The sequence below is a fragment of the Phyllobates terribilis genome, unplaced genomic scaffold, assembly GCF_046119375.1.
Source record: "Phyllobates terribilis strain yellow unplaced genomic scaffold, ASM4611937v1 Scaffold_2__4_contigs__length_985480577, whole genome shotgun sequence".
NCBI lineage: Eukaryota > Metazoa > Chordata > Amphibia > Anura > Dendrobatidae > Phyllobates > Phyllobates terribilis.
This window is the reverse complement of record NW_027362762.1, coordinates 795,454,461-795,478,238: the sequence shown is the minus strand read 5'-3', so window position 1 is coordinate 795,478,238 and position 23,778 is coordinate 795,454,461. Positions and strand designations below refer to the sequence as shown.

The following is a 23,778-nucleotide window of genomic DNA, read 5'->3' as shown; positions in this document are numbered from 1 at the left end:
TGTCCAGGCCTGCTGTGGAAGCAGGGTTGAAAAGCAATGACTGACTTTCATTTGTTCATTTTCATAGATTTTTAATTTATTATTACTTTTGTGAGATTCAAGTTATTTCTGTGACCATTGTGGGTTTTTCTTTCATTAAACGAGGGGTACCAACAATTTTGACCACGTGTGTATGTGAATTCTTTGTACTTTTTTTAAAAAATGCTACTGGGGAAAAAACTGGGGAACACAGAAGTCATTGTAACTTTAGTTTTTTTAAAAAATTTTCAGATATTTTTTCAACTTTTTTTTACTTTTTACTGTATTTATTAGTCTCCTTGGGGAATTTGAAACTACAATTGTCTGATGGCTTGTGCTATATACTGCAAAAATCATGGTCTCCTTTGAAACTCAGCTTTAGGCCATGTGCACACGTAGCGTTTTTGCGGCGTTTTTATGGCCGCGAAAAACGCTTGTAAAACCGTCTGCCATGCAAAGCAATGTGAATTCGGATGTGCTGTGCACATGATGCGCTAATTAGCGCGCCGAATTCGCATTGCGTTGCAAAACGCAGCATGACCATTTCTACCGCGATTATGCCGCAAATTTGCGGCAATTGAGTAACATTGAAACGCAGCAAACCCGCAGGTATGTGTGGATTTGCTGCGTTTCAATTAAATTCAATGGCCGTGAATTTGCAGCAGAATCGCGGTGCATGTGGTACCCGGGATGAAGAGGAGACTACAACTCCTCTTCATCCCGGCTACCACGCGGTAAAAAAAGAAATAAAAAGTTTAAAAAAAAACAAAAAACTGTAAACTCACCTCTCCAGTCTGCTCCCGACGGCGTCCTCTCTCCTCAGCTTCCCGCGGTGTACTTGCAGGACCTGCGGTGACGTCATGTAGTCATCTGATGGTCACGCGACCGCTGACATCAGCGGTCAGTTGATGGTCGCGTGACCATCAGCTGACTAAATGACATCACCGTAGGTCCTGCCAGTACACCGCGGGACGCCGAAGACGGAGGACGCCGCCGGGAGCAGACCAGAGCAGACCGGGGGCTGCCGGAGAGGTGAATATACAGTTTTTTTTTTATTTTTAACTTTTTAATTCTTTTTTTTTTTTTACTATAGATGCAGAATTTAAAGCATCTAAGTTGGTCACACAATATAAATCCATGCCGGTTGCATGGATTTATATTGTGTGACCAACTTGTCAAGCACTTTTCCAAGTGATGCTCAAAATCGCTTGGAAAAGTGCTTGAAAAAACGCATGCGAAAACGCTGAAAAAACGCTTCTCTCTGTAAAATCTGCATGTGTTTTTTTCTGTCAGAGAGAGGCAAAAACAGTCTGCATCAAATCTGCTACGTGGGCACATAGCTTTAGGCTGGGTTTGAAAGGAGCTCCTTGGTGTCAGGAATTGAGGTCTTCAACACACCCCTGGTTGTTAATGCAACCTATCGGTGACCCGCAATCACGTACGTCGCGGAGTGATAAGCCCCCATGGCGTCATGCTGTTATTGCCGCTGTCAGAGATTGACAGTGGCATTTAAGAGGTTAACACTCACTGGCTCCATTCTGCTCCTCCTGTAGCTATTAGAGGCAGTCCTGGCAGTGTGTCATAGCCATTATCTGCCGGGTACGGGGCAGGCTCACCCTGTGAGCACGCATTATACACCCTCTCCCAATTTGTGCCGCACGTGTACAGCTGATGTTGGTAAGGGGTTAACATTGTAATGGGTATAAGAAGTGTTGCAATCTTTTATTTTTTTTAACCATACGAGAAAATCACTAATGGTGAAAACTGACACACTGACCAAACACTGATGAAACTCTGATCCAACAAATTAATGAAGATCGTTCTGTTTTATTTTTTATGTACAATTAAAAAAAATGGAGGCCCTCAGGAAGTGGTGCTCCATTACGTACACTGGTCTCCAGATATTTGTTTTATGAGCTATACTGCCCGAAGGCTTAACCAGAATGAAAGAATCAGGACTTTTCTTATTATGTATAATGCATAGTTAGCAACCTACAACAAAGGATCATACATATAATCTATGTGACTGTGATGTAAATCTGTTATGTCCATAAATATGTATTCCATTTATTTATAATCGGTAAACATGTTCATAATTTATTTACAGCCTTGCACGCTGCCAATTGATGCAAATAAGTAAGTGCCATCACATCCTTTTTGTTACGTTTTTAGTATGATTGTGTGGGGCTTAGGCTCTGATTACACTACATCATGAATCCGTTTATGAATACTGGCCATTCTAAAAAGACATTGTTTAGGGTTCTGATATTTTTGACAATACTAGCACTGCAGACTGTGCTGTTCTTCTGTCTCATTGGAAAAAGTGCAGAGCTAACAATCATACTGACGATGCAGTAGTTCTCTATCATAATAAACTTAAAATACTACAATTTAGTGGCTCAGTGTATTGTATCATTGCAGGTCTTATTTAGACTAGAAGGGTCATTTCAAAATAAAAAATAGGTTTTGCTAAGGACATAGGCACAACACTGAGTCAGTTCTAAATGTATATAAGCTATGTATTATTGCCCTGGAGATCAATGAGTGATTTTCACGTACAATGTACAGTATGCTACAGTAGTATGTTGGTGTAGTGGATTTTATTTATCATTGAAAGACTGAATAATTAACACATTGATTTGCTTGCTTCCTATCAGAATTAAAAGCTTTTTAAACCTTACTGGTCTCATGTAAGTATAATCATATCCTTTTATTCAGTGGCTATTACATGGATGTTATTGTCGAGATTTAATTTACTTATTGTTTCACAAATTCGTCTGTTGAGTAGAATTACAACTCGTCATTTCAAAATGAAGAGTTTAACAAAGAGTTTAAAGATTGAATCACTTAAAAATAATAAAGGCACTAGAAACATCTAGTTTAATATATAGTTTAGCATATGCTTAATCAATTTATAGTAAAAAAAAATGGCTAAATTAACGTATTTGAAGAAAGGAAAGCCACTGTACCACGGCAGTTGTTAATGCTGACCACATTGGATTATGCCTTCCTTCCATTCTTTATTATTAACAAATATTATTGCCATCAGTAATCAACTAACATTTTAGTATCTTTTTGTTGTACCATGTTCTTTTTAGGCTATAATATGCATTAATACATTATCGCTTAGGACAGATCCTTTCAAGGGAGGCCGCCGCTTGTGGGGGTGTTGTTTGCCTGAAAATGTTGTGGTGATCTATGGGTGGGTGGTGTATTGGTTTTGTAGGGCAGCCCTGGAGGTGCAGCTACGTGGGGAGTGGAGTTGTGTTCTCCCTGGGGCCACTCACTTCTGGTCCTCTCAATACACAGTGGATGAGCTGTTGTTGCTCTCGCTGCGCATTAGCTTTCAGCTGGCTCTTCACACATAAATTAATAGCATTCTTCCCTTTTAACTATATTATTTATTCCTTTTGGGGTTTCTTTTTAGGGGGGATACCACTTTTAGAAGTAAAAGAAAGAAATCCCCTTCTGGGGTCCAAGCACTCAGTCTCCGCTGATACTCCCGTTTTCTGCTACTTGGCTGTGGCAGTGACGTCACGTCGATATTGCTGCAACAGATCACTGAGCACAGCGGCTCTGCCTGTGTAGACCACACAAACCATGCAAACCGCTCAGAGCCATTGAGCTCCCTGATTGGCTGCAGAGATGTCACTGTGACTTTGCTGCTGCAGCCAAATAACGGAGACGAGGGCAATGGCAGAGACACTGCACTGGACCCTGGAAAGATAAGGCTATGTTCACATATCCAGTAATGATCCACTAGAACGGATCCAGCAGAAATCCGCTGAGAAAAAATTTGAGCTGACACAACTTTTTAGACCTTTATTCACTAACTGATCTCTCCGGGATTGTTTTTTTAACATTGGAGTCAATGAGCAATGGATCCGATAATGCGGAAGCCGTTGTCATCTATTTCTAACAGGTCCGTCAAGAAAATGCCTTTTCTTTCTCCCCACATTCTGTATATATTTGAATATGGGGAAAAGGAGCCATCGCATCTTGGACAGCTCCATAGGTCGCACATCTTTCGGCGGGTCGCATGTGGCCCATGGGCCTTATGTTGTGCAGCCCTGATCTACTTTAAAGAAGTTGTCCACTACTTTAACATTGATGCTGTATCCTATGGATAGGGCATCAATGTATGATCGGCCGGGTCCCGCACTCGGCACCCCCGCTGATCAGTTGTTATCGGTGCCGCCGGCTGGAAGTCCTTACCTGCGGTGCTTGGCCGTCCAACTGTAGTGGCTGCCGCGGGGTACTGCATATCTGCCTCCTATTCAATTGAATGGGAGGCAGATGTGCAGTAACAAGTGCCGGCCACTACAACTTGACGACCAAGCTCCGCAGGTAAGGACTTTCTGCCGCCGGCACCGATAACAGCTAATCGGCGGGGGTGCCGTGTGTGGGACCCCGGCCGATCATACATTGATGCACTATCCTACAGATAGGACATCAATGTGAAAGTAGTGGACAACTTCTTTAAACATTTCCCAGGCAGCTTCCTCTACCTAGGCAACATGCAATTCAATTAATCTAAATACTAGATAGTTGCATATGGACTTACAGTTGCAATGAAAATTATTCAACCCTATTGCAAATTAGGTTTATTAGCAAAATGTATAAACTTTCTGCTGTGTGCAATAACACAAACAAACAAGAACAATTTAAATAGCTTAATCCAACTGATATAACAAGTGATTTCTCCTAATTCAACACAAAATGCCACTTTTAATGACTACTGCAATCTCAAAATTTTTTAACCTCTTCATGACAAGTGTCTTTAGTACAAAGTAGAGCACTTTTGGCTGTTATGACCTGCTACAAATGTGATGCATAGTCAGACACCAGCTTCTGGCAATGTTAATATGAAATCTTCCTTATGGTCAATTACCTCCACTTCATATTATTCTGTTGTTTGATATATTTATTGTTGAATTAACACTCTTCTTTCCTTTTCTTCTTTCATTTTAATGTATAGTATAAAGAACTGCAGTGTCTTTCTATTGGACATTGAAAATGTTAACAATATTTGTAATAAACTGATTCCATATAAGGATTATATACAGTATTTTAATAAAACTGGTAAGTAAATGACTATTTACATTACTTAGTTTATGTAGTTAGCTTTAAAGGGAACCTGCAGGCAGGATGTCATAGAGGAACAGGAGCTGATCAGATTGATACACAGTTTTATGGGAAACGTTTCAGGAAAACTTGCATTTTATTCATCAAAATTCTTAGTGTTTTTCCTTAGTGTTTTTATGTATACGAGTCCAGTAGGTGGTCTTATTCACTGATTGACAGTCTTTGCTGTATGATTGTTCATGCAGTGACTAGTATGACCACCAACTGGACACATGCAAACACCAGGGATTTCAGTGAATAAAATACAAGTTATACTGAATCTTTTCCAAAAACCTACTTATCATTCTGCTCAGCTTCTCCTTCTTTACTCCCTGCTGTCAACAGATCGCACTGCATGTAAAGTGTGACAGGTTCCCATTAATCATCTTTTCATGATTCAATTTTCCTCTTTGATAATATCCATGCAGTAAACTCTAATTTTGTTTGGTAGTAATAAATTGTTGATATTGTTAAAATTAATGAATGAAAGTATGAAACCTATCTATGAAATAATTTCCCTTTTCAGCATATACCGTGCACTAAACCACCCCTATAAGATAAAACAGAGTAAATCCCTTTAATCAGTATACTAATCTCTTCTGGCTTTCCAATTATTTTCCTATTATTTTATAAAATTTGAGGGGATGTTGGTGTTAGAATTCTGATGTATTCTTATATTTAATATAGATTACTGCTGTTGCCTTGAAATCTGTCCACTCTCCAGCTGGTGAGTTCTCGTCATTTACATTTCTTTCCTTTTCTTTGTTCAAAACCACATGCACAAAATACTAATACTTACTGTTTATTAAAGGGTATCTGTCACTAGGACAAGTTCCTGTAAATCTTGTAGCTTTTCTCATACAGGTGGCTAATTGGTACATCTGCACCTACTAAACTGCCCTTTAATATTCACCTCATTATCAAGAAATCCTAAGTGGAGCTCATATATCAATACTCCTATTTCATAAAGACTTGTTTAAAGCGAGAGTATTCCAAATCACTGGATTTAGATTTCCATTTATTTTGTGGAAATATACTTACATGGTATGTACATTAGGACAGGGGTGTCAAACTTGGCTGGGTAAATTGGCTGCACATAGAAAAAATTAGAAGTTGATGTGCATTCCTTGAAGGACGAGATGACGTTTTCAGTGATACCATTTTTTTCCTATACGACTTATTGATCGTTTTTTATTCCATTTTTTTTGTGTCAGTATAATGAAAATACTACATTTATATTGTTTTTGGTTTTTTTTTTTCGGTGTTCATCATATGGTTGATGGTACACTTCCAAATCTTGGGTCATTCCGGAAGTGGCGATACCAAACGTATACTTTTTTGTTTACTTTTGTTTTTACATAAAACTGCATTTTTAGTGGCAAAATATTTTTCCGGTTTTTTTTAGACTTTATTTTAAATTTATATTAATTTTTAAAATTTATTTTTTAACTTCATTACTTAGTCGCTATATGAGACTTTATAATTTACTTGTCTGCTTGCTGATCTAATATGCTGTAATACTTCTGTACTGGAGGATATTAGATGTTGTACACTGACATGTCGCCTCTTAGACATGGCAACTATTAATGCCACAAGATAAAAAGTGTGGAAGCCAGGTGGCAAAGTGATTGAGGAACTGGTTGGTTTTGCATGGAGGATGATAAATAACCTCCATTCGCAAGGAGAAGGGTCTGAAGAGTCTAATGGTGTGAACTTCAAATGAAGGAAACATAAGTGAGGGTACCTGGGGATAGCCTGTAAACCACATTGTGATGAAAAGAGCAGACCAATACCTCCACCTTGTTTGCTCTCAGGTCTGGGGTATGTGAAAATTGTAGCCCACCATACGAGAAAGAAGCAGCGGCAGTGGTGTCCAACTGCTGGATCCAGTTTTCAGTGAGAGCCTAAAAGTTAAGGGAATTGGAAAGGACGAAGTTGTGGATGTAGGAAAGTTTGTTACACCCTGACCATGAATTCCAGAGGGCACAATTAAAAGAGACAGGAGAATGCATGTACTGAAAGTTGATAAGATTAGCAGGGTTTCTATGTGCAGCAGGAAGTGAGTTATATATACTAGTGGAATGTGGGCCAAGGTTAGGGGAGATGACTCAATATTGCATGACATTTTACTTATTACAGCTGTAGCTCCCCGCAGAAAAGAGGGACCACAAACACTATCAAAGTGTAAGTTTGTTCTTGCTTTTACAGCTATATCTCTTTCCCTGCCTGTTCTACCAATGGGAGTGCTGGAAGTGGAGGGAGTAGCACCGGAGGTATCCAGACAACAACTGCCGACAACAGTGGAGCACTTGGTACAACTGTTAGTAATAGAACTAGTACAACTGTTTACCGTGGACCTTCTACAACTTTTACTAAAGGATCTAGTACAACTTTTAATATTTTATCTAACAGAACTCTGGATGCTGAACTCAGTACAACTATTGATATTGATTCCAGTACAACACTTAAAGGTGACATTACGATAACAACAAACAGTAAATCAAAATCAACTATTAACAGTAAAAGTACATCAGTCAATAGTGGAACAAATGCAACAGTTAACCTTGGTAATACAACAACTGTTAACAGTGAGTCCAATGCAACTGGTGATCAAGGATCAATGACAACGACTCATAGTGAAAATAACAATCAAACTTCTACAAGACCTAAGACAACAGGTATTAGTGGACCTACAAGAACTACTAATGGCGAATCTGTTGAATCTCATTTTACAGCTAACAGTGGACCTACAACAACTACTACTACACATATTACCACTGTCTATACTGCAGCTAACACTACAAAATCACCAAGCACTAAAGGTAAACCTGAAGTACTCTCTTAGTTGTGTGAAAGTCTCTACTGCCATAAAGTATAATGTTGCAATATCCAGTGAGTTTTTGTTCTTGTGCCTGTATATGTTTAATATTGATACATGTGTGCAGATTTTTATGCAATTACTGTATGTTTTAGAAAATATCCCCATATAACTTAAAAATGTAACGCATTTACTGGGATAATAATTAAACTTACAGGTGAATAGCTTTTGATAATAACCAGCGTTTTCTCATGCAAGTTTTGCATGACACAACCGTGTGAAAATCCATTTGGACAGAGCTGCAGAAGAAATATTACTATAGTCATGGCCAAAACCTTCAAAGGCTTGGCTCCATTGCGGAGAATAGGATTAGAAAAAATGGCTACAAAACCTCACACCACATGTGGACAGGTTTGGAAGAAATCCACTATCCAGATGAAGCAGGGGGAAGAGGGGACTCCTCTTTTCATTGCTCTCCCTGTTCACACTGGTTTGTCTATCACGCCGCTGTGGACATAACACAAGCGAAATGCAGGGATGTGTGATGGCGTTCCGATACTAACCCAGGTACTCAAGCGCCAGGATTAAACATTGTTTTTTTGCAAACAGTTATTTGTAATAAAGCAATGATTAGATACGTTATTAGGAGTCAATAAAGCCCTTCTGTTATGTGAAAGGAGTAAATCCTCTTGACAGATTCTCTGTGTCAGCATTATTGTGTATACCTCACCCACACTGCAAAGTTATTCTTCAAAGAAATATATAACATTACCATCAACGCATGTCAAAATGTATTCCGTGAAGTTTCAGCTATTTGCTTCATTACATTTTTTTTCTTTTTCAAAGATACTTTGAACAGAATTTCAAGCATCCTCAATTCCGGAAATCTCAATTCATCCATTATAAATAGCATTGTGTCCCAGTTAGAAAACCTGTTGTCTGGAGAAGTGAGTACTGACGATGCACCAGACTGGCTCAATACCATGAACTCTTTTTTAAATATCTCTCAAGGTCTTCTTGGACCAGTTTCTAACAGGTAATTCAGTCTAAAATATCTCTTGTGAGTCACCAGGATCTGACTGATGGCAGATCCCTCTAACATTATGAACTTTCTGAGATGTAGTTCTCATAATTGGTTTCCAGCATATACAGATAGATGTCCAGACTGGATTGTCTAAGTGTGTTTTCTTTTGTATTTGTAGGTTAATTAAAATAGTGGATAAAATTGGTTTACAGCTGACTTTCCCTGGAAATTCCATAAATGTGACCTCTCAGTCCTTGGCACTGGCAGTGAGTAAAGTCAATGACAGTTCTTTCACAGGAACATCTTTCAGTGTCAACTCCTCATCTGGCCTCCAGGTAGGATACATATCAATACATTGGAACGGATGCATTGCTTAGGAAAAAATGTAAACATATTAGTAACCATAGTGTTATTACAAATGGCCATAAAGATCTGGAAGTCTATGTGCACAGTGTTGCAGGCCCTCAGCAATCTTAGATTCATTTTTTAACACTGTGTGCTACTTTTATTAGTGAGAGAGAAATAAGAAGCCACTGTAAGTACACACCTCTTAATAAATCTCTAGCACCTTGTGCTGCAGAAAATCAATTGCTGGAGTTGATTTGCACTATAATTTACCCAAATTTCTGGTCTAAGTTACAGTGACTTTGGCAATAATTTGTGACTTTTTATACCAGGAATGATAAATACCTTCAAATTTAATTGTTTATTGTTACTGGCATTGATTTGTAGGCAGATGCTATTTGTATTAATGTCATTGTATTCTTTTTATGGAAAGGTATCTTTGGGTTCTCAAGCTCCAGCAAACAGTGGTGCGTCCATTCTTCTTCCTGCTTCATTAATTAATGACATGTCTCCTGGTGACAAAATGAACGCCTCCAGAGTACAGTTCAACTATTATGCAAATACTTCATTCTTCATGGTATAACCTATAACTTCTTAATTAATAATAGCATGATTGTGTGGCATAGAACAATAAGTGATGACTGTGAGATCTCACTTCAAAGTGGTGGTCATAAAATAATGATTTTAATTGCAAATGTCTATTTATTGTAATAATCTAATCACTTTTCTAATATACTTTAATTAAAAAGCTCCTGCTGTTCCCTCTCTAATCTATCTGCTTTTATTTATTTATTTTTACTATTTCCTTTTTGATAACATTTTGTTTGAGAATCCCCATTGTATGCTGGGATAGCAGAGACTGCGTTCACTGCCTCGGTCCCATGCTGCGACAAAGCATTCTCAGCCCCTGCTCTACTGAGCATGCATCGGTTGTCAATTCTGATGTATGCTCAGTATAAGCTTCATCATCATTGTGCAATACTCTTTTCAATGCACAGTGACAGTGCGCACCCTCACCGGCTTTACTGAGAAGTGACGAGTCAGTAAGAGAGCATGCATTGTAAGCAGAGAATGCGGCAAGCAAGGAGCGATAGACCAGACCCCCCAAGGAAAAATCACTTCTGGGGGGTGGAGTTGGCCTCTGCTCGCTGCATTCTCTCCTTACAATCCACAAAGACAGTGCACTCTCTTGCCGGCTTATCACTTCTCAAGGTTGCAATATGGGCACAGAAATGCAGGTGTATTACGCTAATGTGAAAACTACCTATGTGTAGCTAGACTAATGAAGAGTCTGTATCCTGTTATTGCTGCCTCTGATAGCTATCTTAACAGGCCAGAGCTGTGACTGCTAAACGCACTTATACGTTCAAACCTGATGTTGTGCATATTGATGCGCATGAAGCTTTAGGGATGACATTTGTAGCAAATCTGTGCAGCAGTATAAAGCAAGCAGCAGTGATACTGTTAAGATGTAAGTTAGCAAAACAGCACCTCCTAACTTCATGTAGCCATCACCAGGAATCTGTTATTGCAGCCAGTCTAGTGTGCTATTATAATAATCTTCTTCATATATTTCCAGCAGACCACTTGAATATACAAGTCACAGGCTGTTGTCAGAGACCATGCCAGTGTTCATAGTACAGTATATCAAAACATTTTCCTCTCATGGCAAGTTGTTTTAAGGCAATATTCAGTATATGTTTTAATACTCTTTCTGCTTATATATTAGGACTCATCCCTCAAAAATCAAAAATTGGTGAGCAACGTGATATCGTCAAGTGTTGCAAATCTCTCGGTAACTAATTTAAGCGAAAATATTACTGTGGCACTAAAGACTTCAGCAAAGAATGACTCAGTAAGTATGTTATTATCTTTGTACCACGGCTATACCATGGTTTATACTTGCCTGTATTCTTGTCAAATGCTGACATATTTGCCCCTGGTCAATTGTATTTTATTTTTTTAATCTTCAATCTTCAAAAGTTATAATGTCAGAAACATTACTGTCTGTCCCAGTGTGAGGATGTACTGATGATGACTATAAGTAATCTTAATGGGGTTGTCCACTTTTGGATAACCATTACTTAAAATGGTGTTCTCAAATTTCTTCAATTAGTTATACAGCATGAAAATATGTTTGCAATTGACTTTCTTCTAATACCTGAATTATCCTGCAATGAAAGATTTTATCTTTTATAGTGTACAGCTTGTTTCCATGGAGCTCCGCCTCCAGACCCTAGCCGAGAGTGCACAGCAGTTACATTCCAGGAAAGGGGTTACGGTAGCTCCTAACATACAAGTCACCTTTCTCCAGCCCAGTGAATTCTATACAGCAGTTAGCTGCTCATCTCTTTCCTTTTCATCTTCTGAAGAGATACAATTATAAATCACCAGTCTGCAACTTTCACAGCAGGTCTCCTAATGTCAGCTCTCTATCTCTCACCTGAGTTTTGTGTTTGTTCAAATGCCCAGTAATCTCTATGTGTAGATACAGTGATAATGATGTAAACTCCAGAACAAATCACTGATGGCTGAATGTGTTACAACAGGGCTTGAACTGAGCTTTAGGCTAAAGCCCCCATCTCACATAGCGAGATCGCTAGCGAGATCGCGGCTGAGTCACGGTTTTGGTGACGCAACAGCGACCTCACCAGCGATGTCGCTATGTGTGACACTTTGCAGCGATCAGGCCCCTGCTGTGAGGTCGCTGATCGCTGCAAAGTGTCCTGGACCATTTTTTGGTCTTTGCCCTCCCGCTGGTCAGCACACATCGCTGTGTGTGACCAGCGGGACCAGCGATCAGGCTGGTAACCATGATAAACAGCGGGTTACTAGGAGCACACGCGCACCTGGTAACCCGCTGTTTATCATGGTTACCACTCTGCTACGGTGAGCGGGAGGTTACCAGCTCACCGTAGCAGAGTGGTAACCATGATAAACAGCGGGTTACTAGGTGCGCGTGTGCCCCTAGTAACCCGCTGTTTATCATGGTTACCAGCCTGCTCCTGCTTCAGCAGGCTGGTAACCAGGAGCAGGACATCGTGGAAAGATTCTTTCCACGATGTCTCTGCTCCCCTGATCGCTGGTGAGCCTGCCTGTTTGACAGCTCATTCCGCAGCAAGATCATTTTTATGCATGATAATGCCCCGTCTCATGCTGCACATAACACATCTGCATCTCTGGCTGCTATGGGCATAAAAGGGGACAAACTTATGGTGTGGCCCCCATGCTCCCCTGACCTCAACCCCATTGAGAACCTCTGGAGCATCATGAAAAGGAGTGTCTATGATGGCGGGAGGCAGTTCACATCTAAGCAACAGCTCTGGGAGGGTATTCTGTCCTCATGCAAAACAATTAAAGCAGAAACCATCCAAAACCTGACAAATTCAATGGACGAGAGAGTTCAGAAGCTCCTTTCGAACAAGCAGTCCTATGTGCAAATGTAACATCACCTAGAATAAAGTTTTGAGTTGAAAACTGTTTGATTTCAGTTTGTAATAACCTGCTAATGCTTATAATGTCAAAAATGACCATTTTTTTGTTCTTTATTAAAATGAAAAGGTTGAAAACTCTGCTGTGCATAATAATTTGGAACATGCATTTTGAGTGCAGTTTGAGTTTTTTATTTTTTTAAAAATATACTGTTATCATAGGCAGTTTGTACAAAAACCTTTCAATTGTACTCTAATAGTTATTTGACTGGAAAATTACAATGACTGCAATTCATATAGGTAATTTGGGAAAATCTGAGAAAATATTATTTGCATAATAATTTGAAACACAGTGTATATAAATCTATGCAACCGTCATGGATTTTATATAGTGTGACCAAGTTAGTTTAAAAAAAGAATAAGAATGGTAAAGAATAAAAAATAAAGATTATACTTACCTTCTGATAGCCCCCGGTATTTTCTCTGCTCCGTCTGGTCTGTTGTATGGGTCGCGGTGGTGTGAAAGGACCTGCTATGACGTCATTGAGTCATATGACAGGTCATGCGTCCGCCGACCATCCTCTTCTCCAGACCCGGGTACCATCCGCTCATAGAATCGCATAACATCCGTATGTGTAAATGTGCTGACAAGGATAATATGCGTTTTAATGCAAGTCAATGGCGGTAATTACGCTGCGTGTCCGCAAAATTAATGGACATGCTGCGTATTTTTCCGCAGTGGAAATTTCCGCAGCATGTGCACAGCACATGCGGATTATCATTGGGGACCATGGGGCACGTATTACCAAGCATTTTTTAAACGTTTTCGCTGAGGAAATTCCGCTGCAAAAACGCTTGAAAAATGCATAATGGGCTCACAGACTTATAGTTTTACTAGCTCTACTGTTCACCAGAACAGACACTCACAGAGGAGAGCCTGCCCTGCCATGAAAGTAAGGAAACTAAGGAGACTGAATTGCTCTGAACTGCTCAAGAGACAACTTGAAAATACCCATTTAATCAAGACAATGCCCCACATAAAATACAATGTATAATCACCTTCTACTGTGGTGCTATTCCAGCAATGTCGGCACTGTTGTTCCCAGTGGGTGACGTGGTATTGTTGTCAATGCGATTACATCGCTGGGACGGCGCCGGTGCGGGAGGCGAATGTAAGCTTTTCTTATTTTAATCAGGGGACTTGGGCATTTACAAAACAGGTTGTCCAAGTAGAGGAAGCCACCTTTATACAGGAATGTAATGTGTCCTGTGATCTCATTCTGCCAAGCTTATTAAAAAATAACCATTTTTATTATGTCACTAAAGGAAATAAATATATTCTATACCAATGTTACATGATATCTTTTTTTTCTGCAGGATAAAGTGGATTGTGTATTTTGGGACTTCAATAAAAACAGTAAGTATGGAATATTGAAAAATATATAAAGTGTGCTTTTACATTTGTACTATATATACATATATCTATCTATCTATCTATCTATCTATCTATATATATATATATACACACACATATACATACGTAATTAGAAAGGATTAGGGGAAAAATTGTTGGGAGGAAGTGCTTCTTTTTCTGAATGTAAATTGCAAATATTTTATATTTTAAGTTACCTAGAGTAGAATCAGTCACAGGGTTTAGGCTATGTCCCCACGATGAGTATTTGGTGAGTTTTTGATGTTGCAGAATTTCAGCAATTTCTAATTCAACTCTATGAGGAAAGCCTGCACATAAAACTCAGGAGAAAACATGTCAAGAGAAATTGACATCTTGCGCATTTGTAACACGCACCGTGGGTCACTTTACTCTGACTACAAAATGCCAGGTGGACATGAGATTTCCATAAATCCCATCCACTTTGTTTCAGTATAAGATGCTGCGTTTTTGATAGCGAAAATACGCAGCATAAAAATCTCATCAAGAACTCTGTAGGCACACAGCCTTAAAGGGAATCTATCAGTAGGATCAGCCCTCCTAAACCATCTATTAGGGCATGTAGGTCATAGGAAGTTGAATAAAATGATACCTTGATATTTGCGATCCAATGTCTTATTCCTGAGAAATCCATGTTTTTATTAATATGTAAATGAGCTGTTAAGATCTATAGTCCGGACATAGATCTCCTGGAGAATCTGCCTCCAGAGCTTTAATTTAAAAGAAAGAGGGCATAATCAGTGTGAGACATGTAGAGCAGACTGTTAGTCATTACATGTCTCACACTGGTAACGCCCCCTTTCATTTAAAATAAGCTCTGGAGGCAGATTCTCAGGCGATCAGTGTCTGGATTATAGATGTTAATGTATCATTTACATATTAAGAAAATCTGGATTTCCCTGTAATAAGTCATTGAATTGCAGATATCAAGGTGTCATTGTATTCAGCTTCCTATGACCTACATGCCCTTATAGACGGCTTAGGAGGGTTGATCCACAGACATTACCTTACTTCATTAAGAAAACATTAGAGCCATGACTATTGATTGATAATATTTGTTTCATCCACATAGATATTTGTGGGCATTTTCCTGATCATTACAAAGTACATCCGTGTTGCTTGTCCCTTTTTGCTAATTCTTCCCAGATACTTTCACTTTAACACATTTTTATTAAAGGGGTTTTCCACCTTATCTTCATTGTAATAAATGTATGACAGACATGATTTAGTACCTTTAATATATAAGTATTACAGGTTCTCCTACTGCTTGTTAGTGCAGCTTTTCTCACAGACTGCACAGCTCTACTGTACTCAAAATGGTTAGTGATGCACAGGTCTGGTCACATGCTCCTCCATCAGATGTCCAAAGCTAGATTATGGACAAGTCTGATCTCATGCTCCTCCATCAGATGTGCAAAGCTGGATCATGGCAGGTCTGGTCACATGTTCCTTCATCAGATGCCCAAAGTTGGATCATGGACAGGTATGATCTTGTGCTCCTCCATTAGATGTCCAAAGCTGGATCATGGACAGGTCTGGTCACATGCTCCTTCATCAGATGCCCAAAGCTAGATTATGGTCAAGTCTGATCTCGTGCTCCTCCATCAGGTGTGCAAAGCTGGATCATGGACAGGTCTGGTCCCATGCTCCTTCATCAGATGTCGAAAACTGGATTATGGACAGGTCTGGTCACGTGTTCCTCCATCAAATGTCCAAAATTGAATTATGGACAGGTCTGGTCACAAACTCTCCATCAGATGTCCAAAGCTGTAGGCTGGACAGGTTTGGTCATATGCTCCTCCACCAACAGTCATTTTGAGAACAGGAAGGCTGTGCAATCTGTGAGGAAGAAGTGCAGGAGGGGAATCTTCACTACTGATGCATTAGTAAGTGCTGCAAAATCTTGTTCCCAACACATCTGTTACAGTAAATTGGACAAACCCTTTAATGAATGTATGACCATTTTACTATCAGTTGCCAAAAAGCATATTTTAAGAGATGACAACAAATATGATGACTCTTCTCTAACTTCTGACTTTTTTGATATAAGACGCTTTTTATTTTTTATTTGGGTCGAAATCATCTTTACCTTGTAGCAATCTTGAGTTATGTGTTTCACTCTCATTACTAATTTCTCAACCCCATTATATAGAACATGATATGAAATATATATTTTGTTCATCATGCTGCCTATTAAAGTAATTAATTTTTTTTGCTCAACAGATGGAACTGGCGGCTGGTCATCATATGGCTGCATAGTTGCTAACACAACACAAAGTGAAACAATCTGTAAATGTAATCATCTAACCAGTTTTGCAGTATTGTTGGTAAGAAATGACATTATTACTAATCTGACCGTCTTACAGAAAATCTGTCAGTAAGAGAAAGGCCTGGCTGATGCTCAGTCGGCCTTGATTGGACAACATCAGAGTGTGCAAGAACACAGAGCATCAAATGTATTAAGAAAATAAAATGTAACAGTACTCACGACACCTACTCACTCCCTCGGCTCTGCCACTCCAGTGGTCCTTGTCTGTCCTGCAGAGATGAGGTCACATCCATTGTCCATGTGACAGTGCACCCAATCACTGGCCTCAATGTTGACGCTTATATGTACAGCACCTTGATTGATTGGCTACAGAGGTCACGAAAATGATGGACATTATGACAACAATGGAAAACAGACAGGGACCATTGGAGTGGCAGTGCCAGAAGTTTGAATACACTAGATGAATATTGCTTATTTAAAGCTGCACAGCAAAAAATGCATTAATGATCATATTTAATGAAAAGTGAAAGTTTTTATACTTATATATTCAACCCCAGTTCCAAAAAAAATTGGGATGCTGTGTAAAATTAAAGAAAACAAGAATGTGATGCTTCGAAAATCTTTTATAACATTAACAGGAAATAGAACTCAGATCAGACGGTGACGTTTTTCCCTCTCATTTGGAAAAATTAACTAATTTAGAAATCGATAGCAGTAACACTGCGTTTTTGTTTTCTTTATATTTTACACAGCGACATAAATTTTTGGAATCAGGGTTGTATTATGTGTTTTAAAATCAGACCTTTAACTCAAATTGTGTACAGAGTGAGTGATGCATTTGTACTCTTACATTTGGTTTTCTGTTTAACCCTAAAGAAAGGAGTAGGACAGGACAATCAGTATAAAATAATGGCCGCTGTATACATATGTCTTTATTATGCTCCCTTTACTGGTGGCTCCAAATAGAAAGAAACCATGGGAGTGATGTGACAATAAGAAACTAGCAAGATACATTATGAATTTAACAGTCAGTATTTTATCATTTAGTACTCTGGGAATATAAGAGTCTTCTTCACAATCTTTCACTTCATGCATTAGCACAGCAGAAACCACTGCACCATAGTTACACAGATTTTGTATATTTCTTCCAATGTCTTTTTTGATTAACATAAAGATTCCTAGGTATCCAGTCTGTTCCACAGTTTTCAATCCTCTGATTTCTTGTATGTTTCCATTTGTGCAGATCTCTGCCATGGTACTAGTATCATGAAATATAGTAGTCACTGTTGATATCAGATAATTAGAAACAGCACTACCAAGTGAGATAGCATCCCATGCTTCACAAAGTGCAACGCTTTGGGGGAACCATGTCCCCTTCCTCAACAGTGTGAAAGAGTTATCACTGAATAGTGTAGCCGAGCTACAGCAGATATGAGATCAGCCAAGAAGCACATGCACAACTGATTGACAGCTCTCTGCCTATATTGTGCCTACGTAGAGAGCTGCCAATCACTGGCGGGGACAGGATAGCTAAAGCTCAGGAGTATCAAGGACTACATAGCAGAAGCTTCATCAAGAGAACTAGAGCTGCAAAGTGTTTTATCAAAACTACAGCAAGAAGCCGGGACAAACTACTGGAATCAGGGTCTCTTTCTTTATATTTTGTGTTACCCTCGGGTAAAGCAGCAAAAACCTGGTGACAGATTTTCTTTCATAATGTGCGTTTGAGTATTATTGAAATAAAGTCATTGAATAATTGTATTTCTTATTTTAATTTAATCTTTACTGTCTTTTAGAATGTATCACCCAATGAGCAACTAAGTCCAGAAAATCTGTTGGTTTTGACCTTTATTACATATATTGGATGTGGTCTTTCGGCAATATTTCTGTCTGTGACACTCGTAACCTACATAGCGTTTGAGTAAGTAACCATGTTCTTATGTATTATTTTAACTTGTCTTACAATCTTTCTGCCTTCACCAACCACATTCCTCAGATAATTTCTGAGCATCTACTATATAATCGGCTTATCCCGTCTGTCTCTCCGTCCAGGAAATCCCGCGTCGCTGAGTGGTCCGGCCGCGGCCAATCAGCGATGCAGGATTTCTGAACAAGATGGCGGCCGTTAGCGGCTCATCTGCCGCCCGGAGGTCAGCGGCAATGCAGCTGGGAGATGACCGGCAATGCAGCCGGGAGATGACCGCTCGCAGCAGAAGTACTCCGACCAGCGGCCTAGGCGGCGCCGCTCCCCAGTCCTCCCTTCACACTTGACGTCGGAGATCAGCGGCCCTAGCCGCTGATCTCCCGACGGTAGCCGCATGGAGGTCAGTGGCGATGCAGCCGGGAGTTGACCGGCCGTGACCAATCAGCGATTTTGGCGCCAAATTTAAACACGCTCTCCGGCCAATTGGCGCCGGATTTAAAATAAGTACACCACCGTCCGGAGATAGCAGTGCTGACTCCGCCCATGTGGTCATGTGACTCACCAACTGCCCATGACATACTGAACGCTAGCTGTGCGTGGTCAGCGATGTTGTCACAAGCAGTATTGACAACATGACGTAATTACAAAATTCATTAGGGGCCCCGGGGGATACATTGGGGGGTTAATTTAAAGTAGTGCACAACCCATTTAAACACTGCTTCGCTGATTAGTCGCGCCCGGTCGGCCGCATACATATTATACTATACCCGATGAGTTAGAATCGGGCCACCAACTAGTAATGTAATAATAGCACAGTATACCCTGAGCTGTCCTACCATTGGTATACTGTAGGGATCAGGATTTCTACATAGTTCTTTTACAACCGATGTAAACAAAAAAGGCTTCTATACAGAGGCATCGATTCATCAAAGTGTTAACACCAGAAATCTGGTGTAAAACAAAAAAACAGCTGCAACTTTTGGCCTTTTAGCGCCAGCTTTGCCAAAATCGGTAGAATAAGGCAGGGTTCCCCAACTCCAGTCCTCAAGTCCCACCAACAGGCCATGTTTTCAGGATTTCCTTACTATTACACAGGTGATGGAATTATTGGCTGTGCAATATTAGGGAAATCCTGAAAACATGGCCTGTTGGTGGGACTTGAGGACTGAAGTTGGGGAACCCTGGAATAAGGGATGGGGCATGGCAACGCCCAATCATCTGCTTCATGACAAGTTGTGGCATTCCTTACACAAAAAATCTTACTCCAGTCACAGTGAGGCTTCTTGATGAAACAGGCACCTATGACTCCACCATTCCTTAAAATGACTGGCTTGTACAATGCCAGTGTTGATGAATCGGAGCCCAGATTTGTAAGCATGCATATTACATTGTCATCTTTAGGAGAACACAGTGCATCATTATATTAGCTTAATCCCTCTTCTGTCTTTGTTGGACATAAATGGCACATGCATTGAAGGTGCCATTTTATGTCCCTTTTAAATACTCCACCCTAAAAACGGAATTGCTCCCACTCCTCAGGATAAGTATGGGCTGTCCACTTTCAAAACTTCTTAGTGTTAGAGCAGTATCTCCAAAATAACCTCATCAGAGAATGTCCCGCTGCCATGATCTGCAGAGATTAACCATGCACTGTGCACAATTATTAGGCAAGTGAGAATTTTGATCATATCATCATTTTCATGTTTATTTTTATTTTCCAACTCCAAGCTGTATAAACTTGAATACTTATTAGAAGAAGCAGATCAGATGATGTGTAATGAGGGAGTGTGTGGCCTTAGGATACAATATCCTATATCAAAGTGTGCAGAATTATTAGGCAGCTTGTTTTCCTCAAGCAAAATGGGCCAAAAAAAGAGATTTAACTGACTCTGAAAAATCAAAAATTGTTACAAGTCTTACAGAGGGAAGTAGAAAATTGATTAGATATTGGAGCGAGATCACAGAACCATCAAAAGTTTTGTTGCAGATAGTCAATAAATTAGCAAAAAGACATGTTAAGAAAAAGATGCTCATTATCAAGCGACCAGGAACCCCTTATCCTCCAGTGCTGCCAAATTGCAACTCAACCTCACTGTGGTGACCACAAATACAAGGTGTTCAGTGCTCAGTGTAAGGCAGCGCTAGTCATCATGCTGGGGGACACTCGCTTCACCGGGTCAATTAAAGCACACCATGCAACACCTTTCCGGAATTTCACAATCCAGCAGTTTATTATTTATCATAACTGCTTATAACTGAGTCCAACTCAGTGGCTCGCCGACATACACATATAATGTCCAGGAGCCTTTCAAGTGGCAGACAGGCCCACTTGGCTGCAGTTACAGCCTCCAGCAAAGTCACTTATAGCAACGTCCATATAATGCAGTGTTTTACCTTTGCCGGGTTTTAGCTGCTTCAGTCAGTTTTGTTCTGCCATCAGTGTGGCTTTACGGCTTCCCAGATGGGGGTCTCCAGCCCTCTTTCCTTCAAAGGCTACTGGTATGTTTTCTCACCTAACATCCAGCCTCTGCCTTCCAGGACTCTTGCCTTCCAAGCCTCTGGCCCTCCAAGGCTACTGATATTTCTTACACATAAGGATCCAGCCTCAGCCTTTCAGGCTTCACCAGGCTTCACTAGGCCTCACTAAGCCTCTCCAGGCTAACGGTGTCCCACACACGGGAACAGGCCTCACGCCTTTCACACCCTGTCTCAAATCTACCAGGGTTTATATATCCTCTAGTGCACACACAGGACCTGTGCTGATGTCACAGTCATGTGATCAGACCTTCTGTGTGCACAGGACCTGTGCGATGTCACAGACATGTGACCAGTCACCTGGGGGAGGTACATGGTCAGCCAAAACACACCCTGGACCATTACAGTAATGCCGCAAGCCGCTGCATTACATCAGAGACATGGAGAAGATAAGGGACGCTGAGACCCAACCAATAATGAACAAGACATAGAAGTTGAAATGTCAAAACTGGGCCAAGAAATATCTGAAGACAGATTTTTCAAAGGTTTATAGACTGTGGAGATGAGAGTGACTCTAGACGGACCAGATGTATGGGCTCATGGCTGGATCAGTAACGGGCACAGACCTCCACTTTGATTCAGACGCCAGCAAGGTGGAGGTGGGTTACTGCTATGGGCTGATATTATTAAAGATGAGCTACTTGGACTTTTTTGAGGGTTGAAGATGGACTCAAAATCAACTTCTAAACCTACTGCCAGTTATTAGAAAACACTTTCTTCAAGCAGTTGAAGACAGACTCCATGGATGGAAGAAATATGACTGTTATTGAAAACAAGCACAGCTGTATTGGTCACTGATACATTTTTTGAAATGTCAGAAATGTATTTTTGCACATTCTGAGTTGTTTGGTTATTATTCTCATTTTAGCAGATGAAAATAAACCATTGAGATGGGAAAAATTACATTTTTCATTTAGTTGCATAATAATTCTGCACACTAATAGCTGCCCAATAATTTTGCACTCCTAAATATTCTCCTAAGAAAGACAAAACCTCACTTTTACTTTCTTAAATATTCGTAACCTTTTGGATTGACCAACAGCTCTGTAATTCAATAATAAAATCATCAAAAATCAAAAACTGCCTAATAATTGTGTACATAGTGTAATTCCCTAAGAAACCAGTTAGTTGCTCGTAATTCTTTCCCAGTTCCAACAGAAAGGAAATAAAGCATTGCATTGCTCCCATCAGAATCAGTGGATTGTCTGTGACGTGCACGTACCTGTCAAGTCTTATAGGTAGTTGCCCTTTTTGTTAACATGGGGTTAAGATTATTATTTTTAATCACATTTGCTTTAATAATTAGAATGATACAGTAAATAGTAAACTATGCCATATATTAAAAGTATTAGTTGTATTTTTACTTTTTTTTTTTACTTTAGGAAAATTCGGAGGGATTACCCATCTAAAATCTTAATTCAGCTTTGTGCTGCCCTGGTTTGCCTAAACCTCACGTTCCTTCTAAATCCTTGGATTGCTCTGTATAATGACATTCCTGGACTCTGTATCTCTGTTGCTGCATTTCTGCATTATTTTGTTTTGGTGTCTATTACCTGGATGGGCCTTGAAGCTTTCCACATGTATCTGTCTCTTGTGAAAGTCTTTAATACTTACGTACGAAAATACATGTTAAAGTTCTGCATTATTGGATGGGGTACGTATAATGTAGTCAGATTTTATTCTTGAGGCTACTTCGCCTGAACTGTCCCTGAGTCACTTGCCAATCAATGGACCCAGCAGATAAATATAAAATGTTACCATAAAAATTACCATATTTTTCGGACCATAAGACGCACCCCCAAATTTTGGGGTGGAAAATAGGAAAAAAATATTTTTTATAAGATGGGGGTCTGTCTTATAGTCTGAATAGGTATCTTACCTGTGGGGCTGTGGAGCGGGGGTCACAGGAGGCAGGGTCCTTCAGGAAGCCAGCGGAAGTGGAGGAATGCTGCGGACCCTGGGTGCGAGAAGGCGGTGGTCCAGCAGTGGGATAGTTACGGTGGTGGTGGAGCAGGAAGCTGGGCCCTCCAATCCCTCCCTCCCTCAGGAACCCGGTGGCAGCAGCAGAAGAGGTGAGATGCTGCGGGACCCGTGTCGGACTGTCAGCGGTGAGGCAGAGCGGTGTGCGCTGCTTTTCCGGTGGCCACGGCCATCTTCCAGAAGCTGTGATCTGCAGGAAAATAGCCGCCCCAGCTCCCAGTCTGCGCATGCGTCGGCTCTGGCGGCCATTTTCCTTTAGATCACGGCTTCAGGAAGATGGCCGTGGCCACCAGAAAAGCAGCGCACGCCGCTCTGCCTCGCCGCTGGCAGCCCGACACTGGCCCCACAGTATCTCACCTCTTCTGCTGCCACTGCCGGTTTCCTGAGGGAGGGAATGGAGGGCCCTTCTTCCTGCGATCCGGTAAGCTACATTCGGACCATAAGACGTATCCCCCATTTTCCTCCAAAATTTTGGGGGGGAAAAGTGTGTCTTATGGTCCGAACAATACGGTTGTCCAGTCAGGTAAGTGCGGGTGCCAGACAGGTTAATAATGCTATTAACCTTTAGATTAACCCCATATCTGCAAGTTAATTGCTTTTTTTTCTGGTGACAGGTTCCCATTAAAAGAAAGCAATTCTATGTACTTCTTTTACTTATTAAAACATGGTGGATGTATCAGTATCTATATATAGGTTTTACCTTTCAATTTAATCATGCCTGTAATAATAATGACATAACTACTAAGATATGATCTGTGTACAGAAGAGGAGGTTTCAGTCTATCATGAGTGCATTATGAGGCTCAGAGGCCAGAGTGAAAAAAAAAATTAAAATAATTTAAAAAATACCTGTAAAGGGAA

At 40.3% G+C, this 23,778-nt stretch overlaps 1 protein-coding gene across 3 annotated transcripts in view; it reads left to right on the top strand.

The window, feature by feature from the left end:
• ADGRG2 (adhesion G protein-coupled receptor G2) overlaps window positions 1-23,778 on the top strand; it is a 209,729-nt gene that overhangs the window by 165,059 nt on the left and 20,892 nt on the right. For all 3 annotated transcript variants that reach the window (XM_073667454.1, XM_073667458.1, XM_073667447.1), the window contains 13 exons: window positions 2,126-2,154; window positions 2,676-2,708; window positions 4,997-5,100; window positions 5,830-5,869; window positions 7,351-7,964; window positions 8,807-8,996; window positions 9,163-9,319; window positions 9,763-9,906; window positions 11,059-11,184; window positions 14,138-14,177; window positions 16,434-16,537; window positions 18,276-18,400; window positions 22,321-22,592. In XM_073667454.1, the coding sequence (XP_073523555.1) occupies window positions 2,126-2,154; window positions 2,676-2,708; window positions 4,997-5,100; window positions 5,830-5,869; window positions 7,351-7,964; window positions 8,807-8,996; window positions 9,163-9,319; window positions 9,763-9,906; window positions 11,059-11,184; window positions 14,138-14,177; window positions 16,434-16,537; window positions 18,276-18,400; window positions 22,321-22,592 (1,978 nt within the window). The remainder of the gene's footprint in view (window positions 1-2,125; window positions 2,155-2,675; window positions 2,709-4,996; window positions 5,101-5,829; window positions 5,870-7,350; window positions 7,965-8,806; window positions 8,997-9,162; window positions 9,320-9,762; window positions 9,907-11,058; window positions 11,185-14,137; window positions 14,178-16,433; window positions 16,538-18,275; window positions 18,401-22,320; window positions 22,593-23,778) is intronic.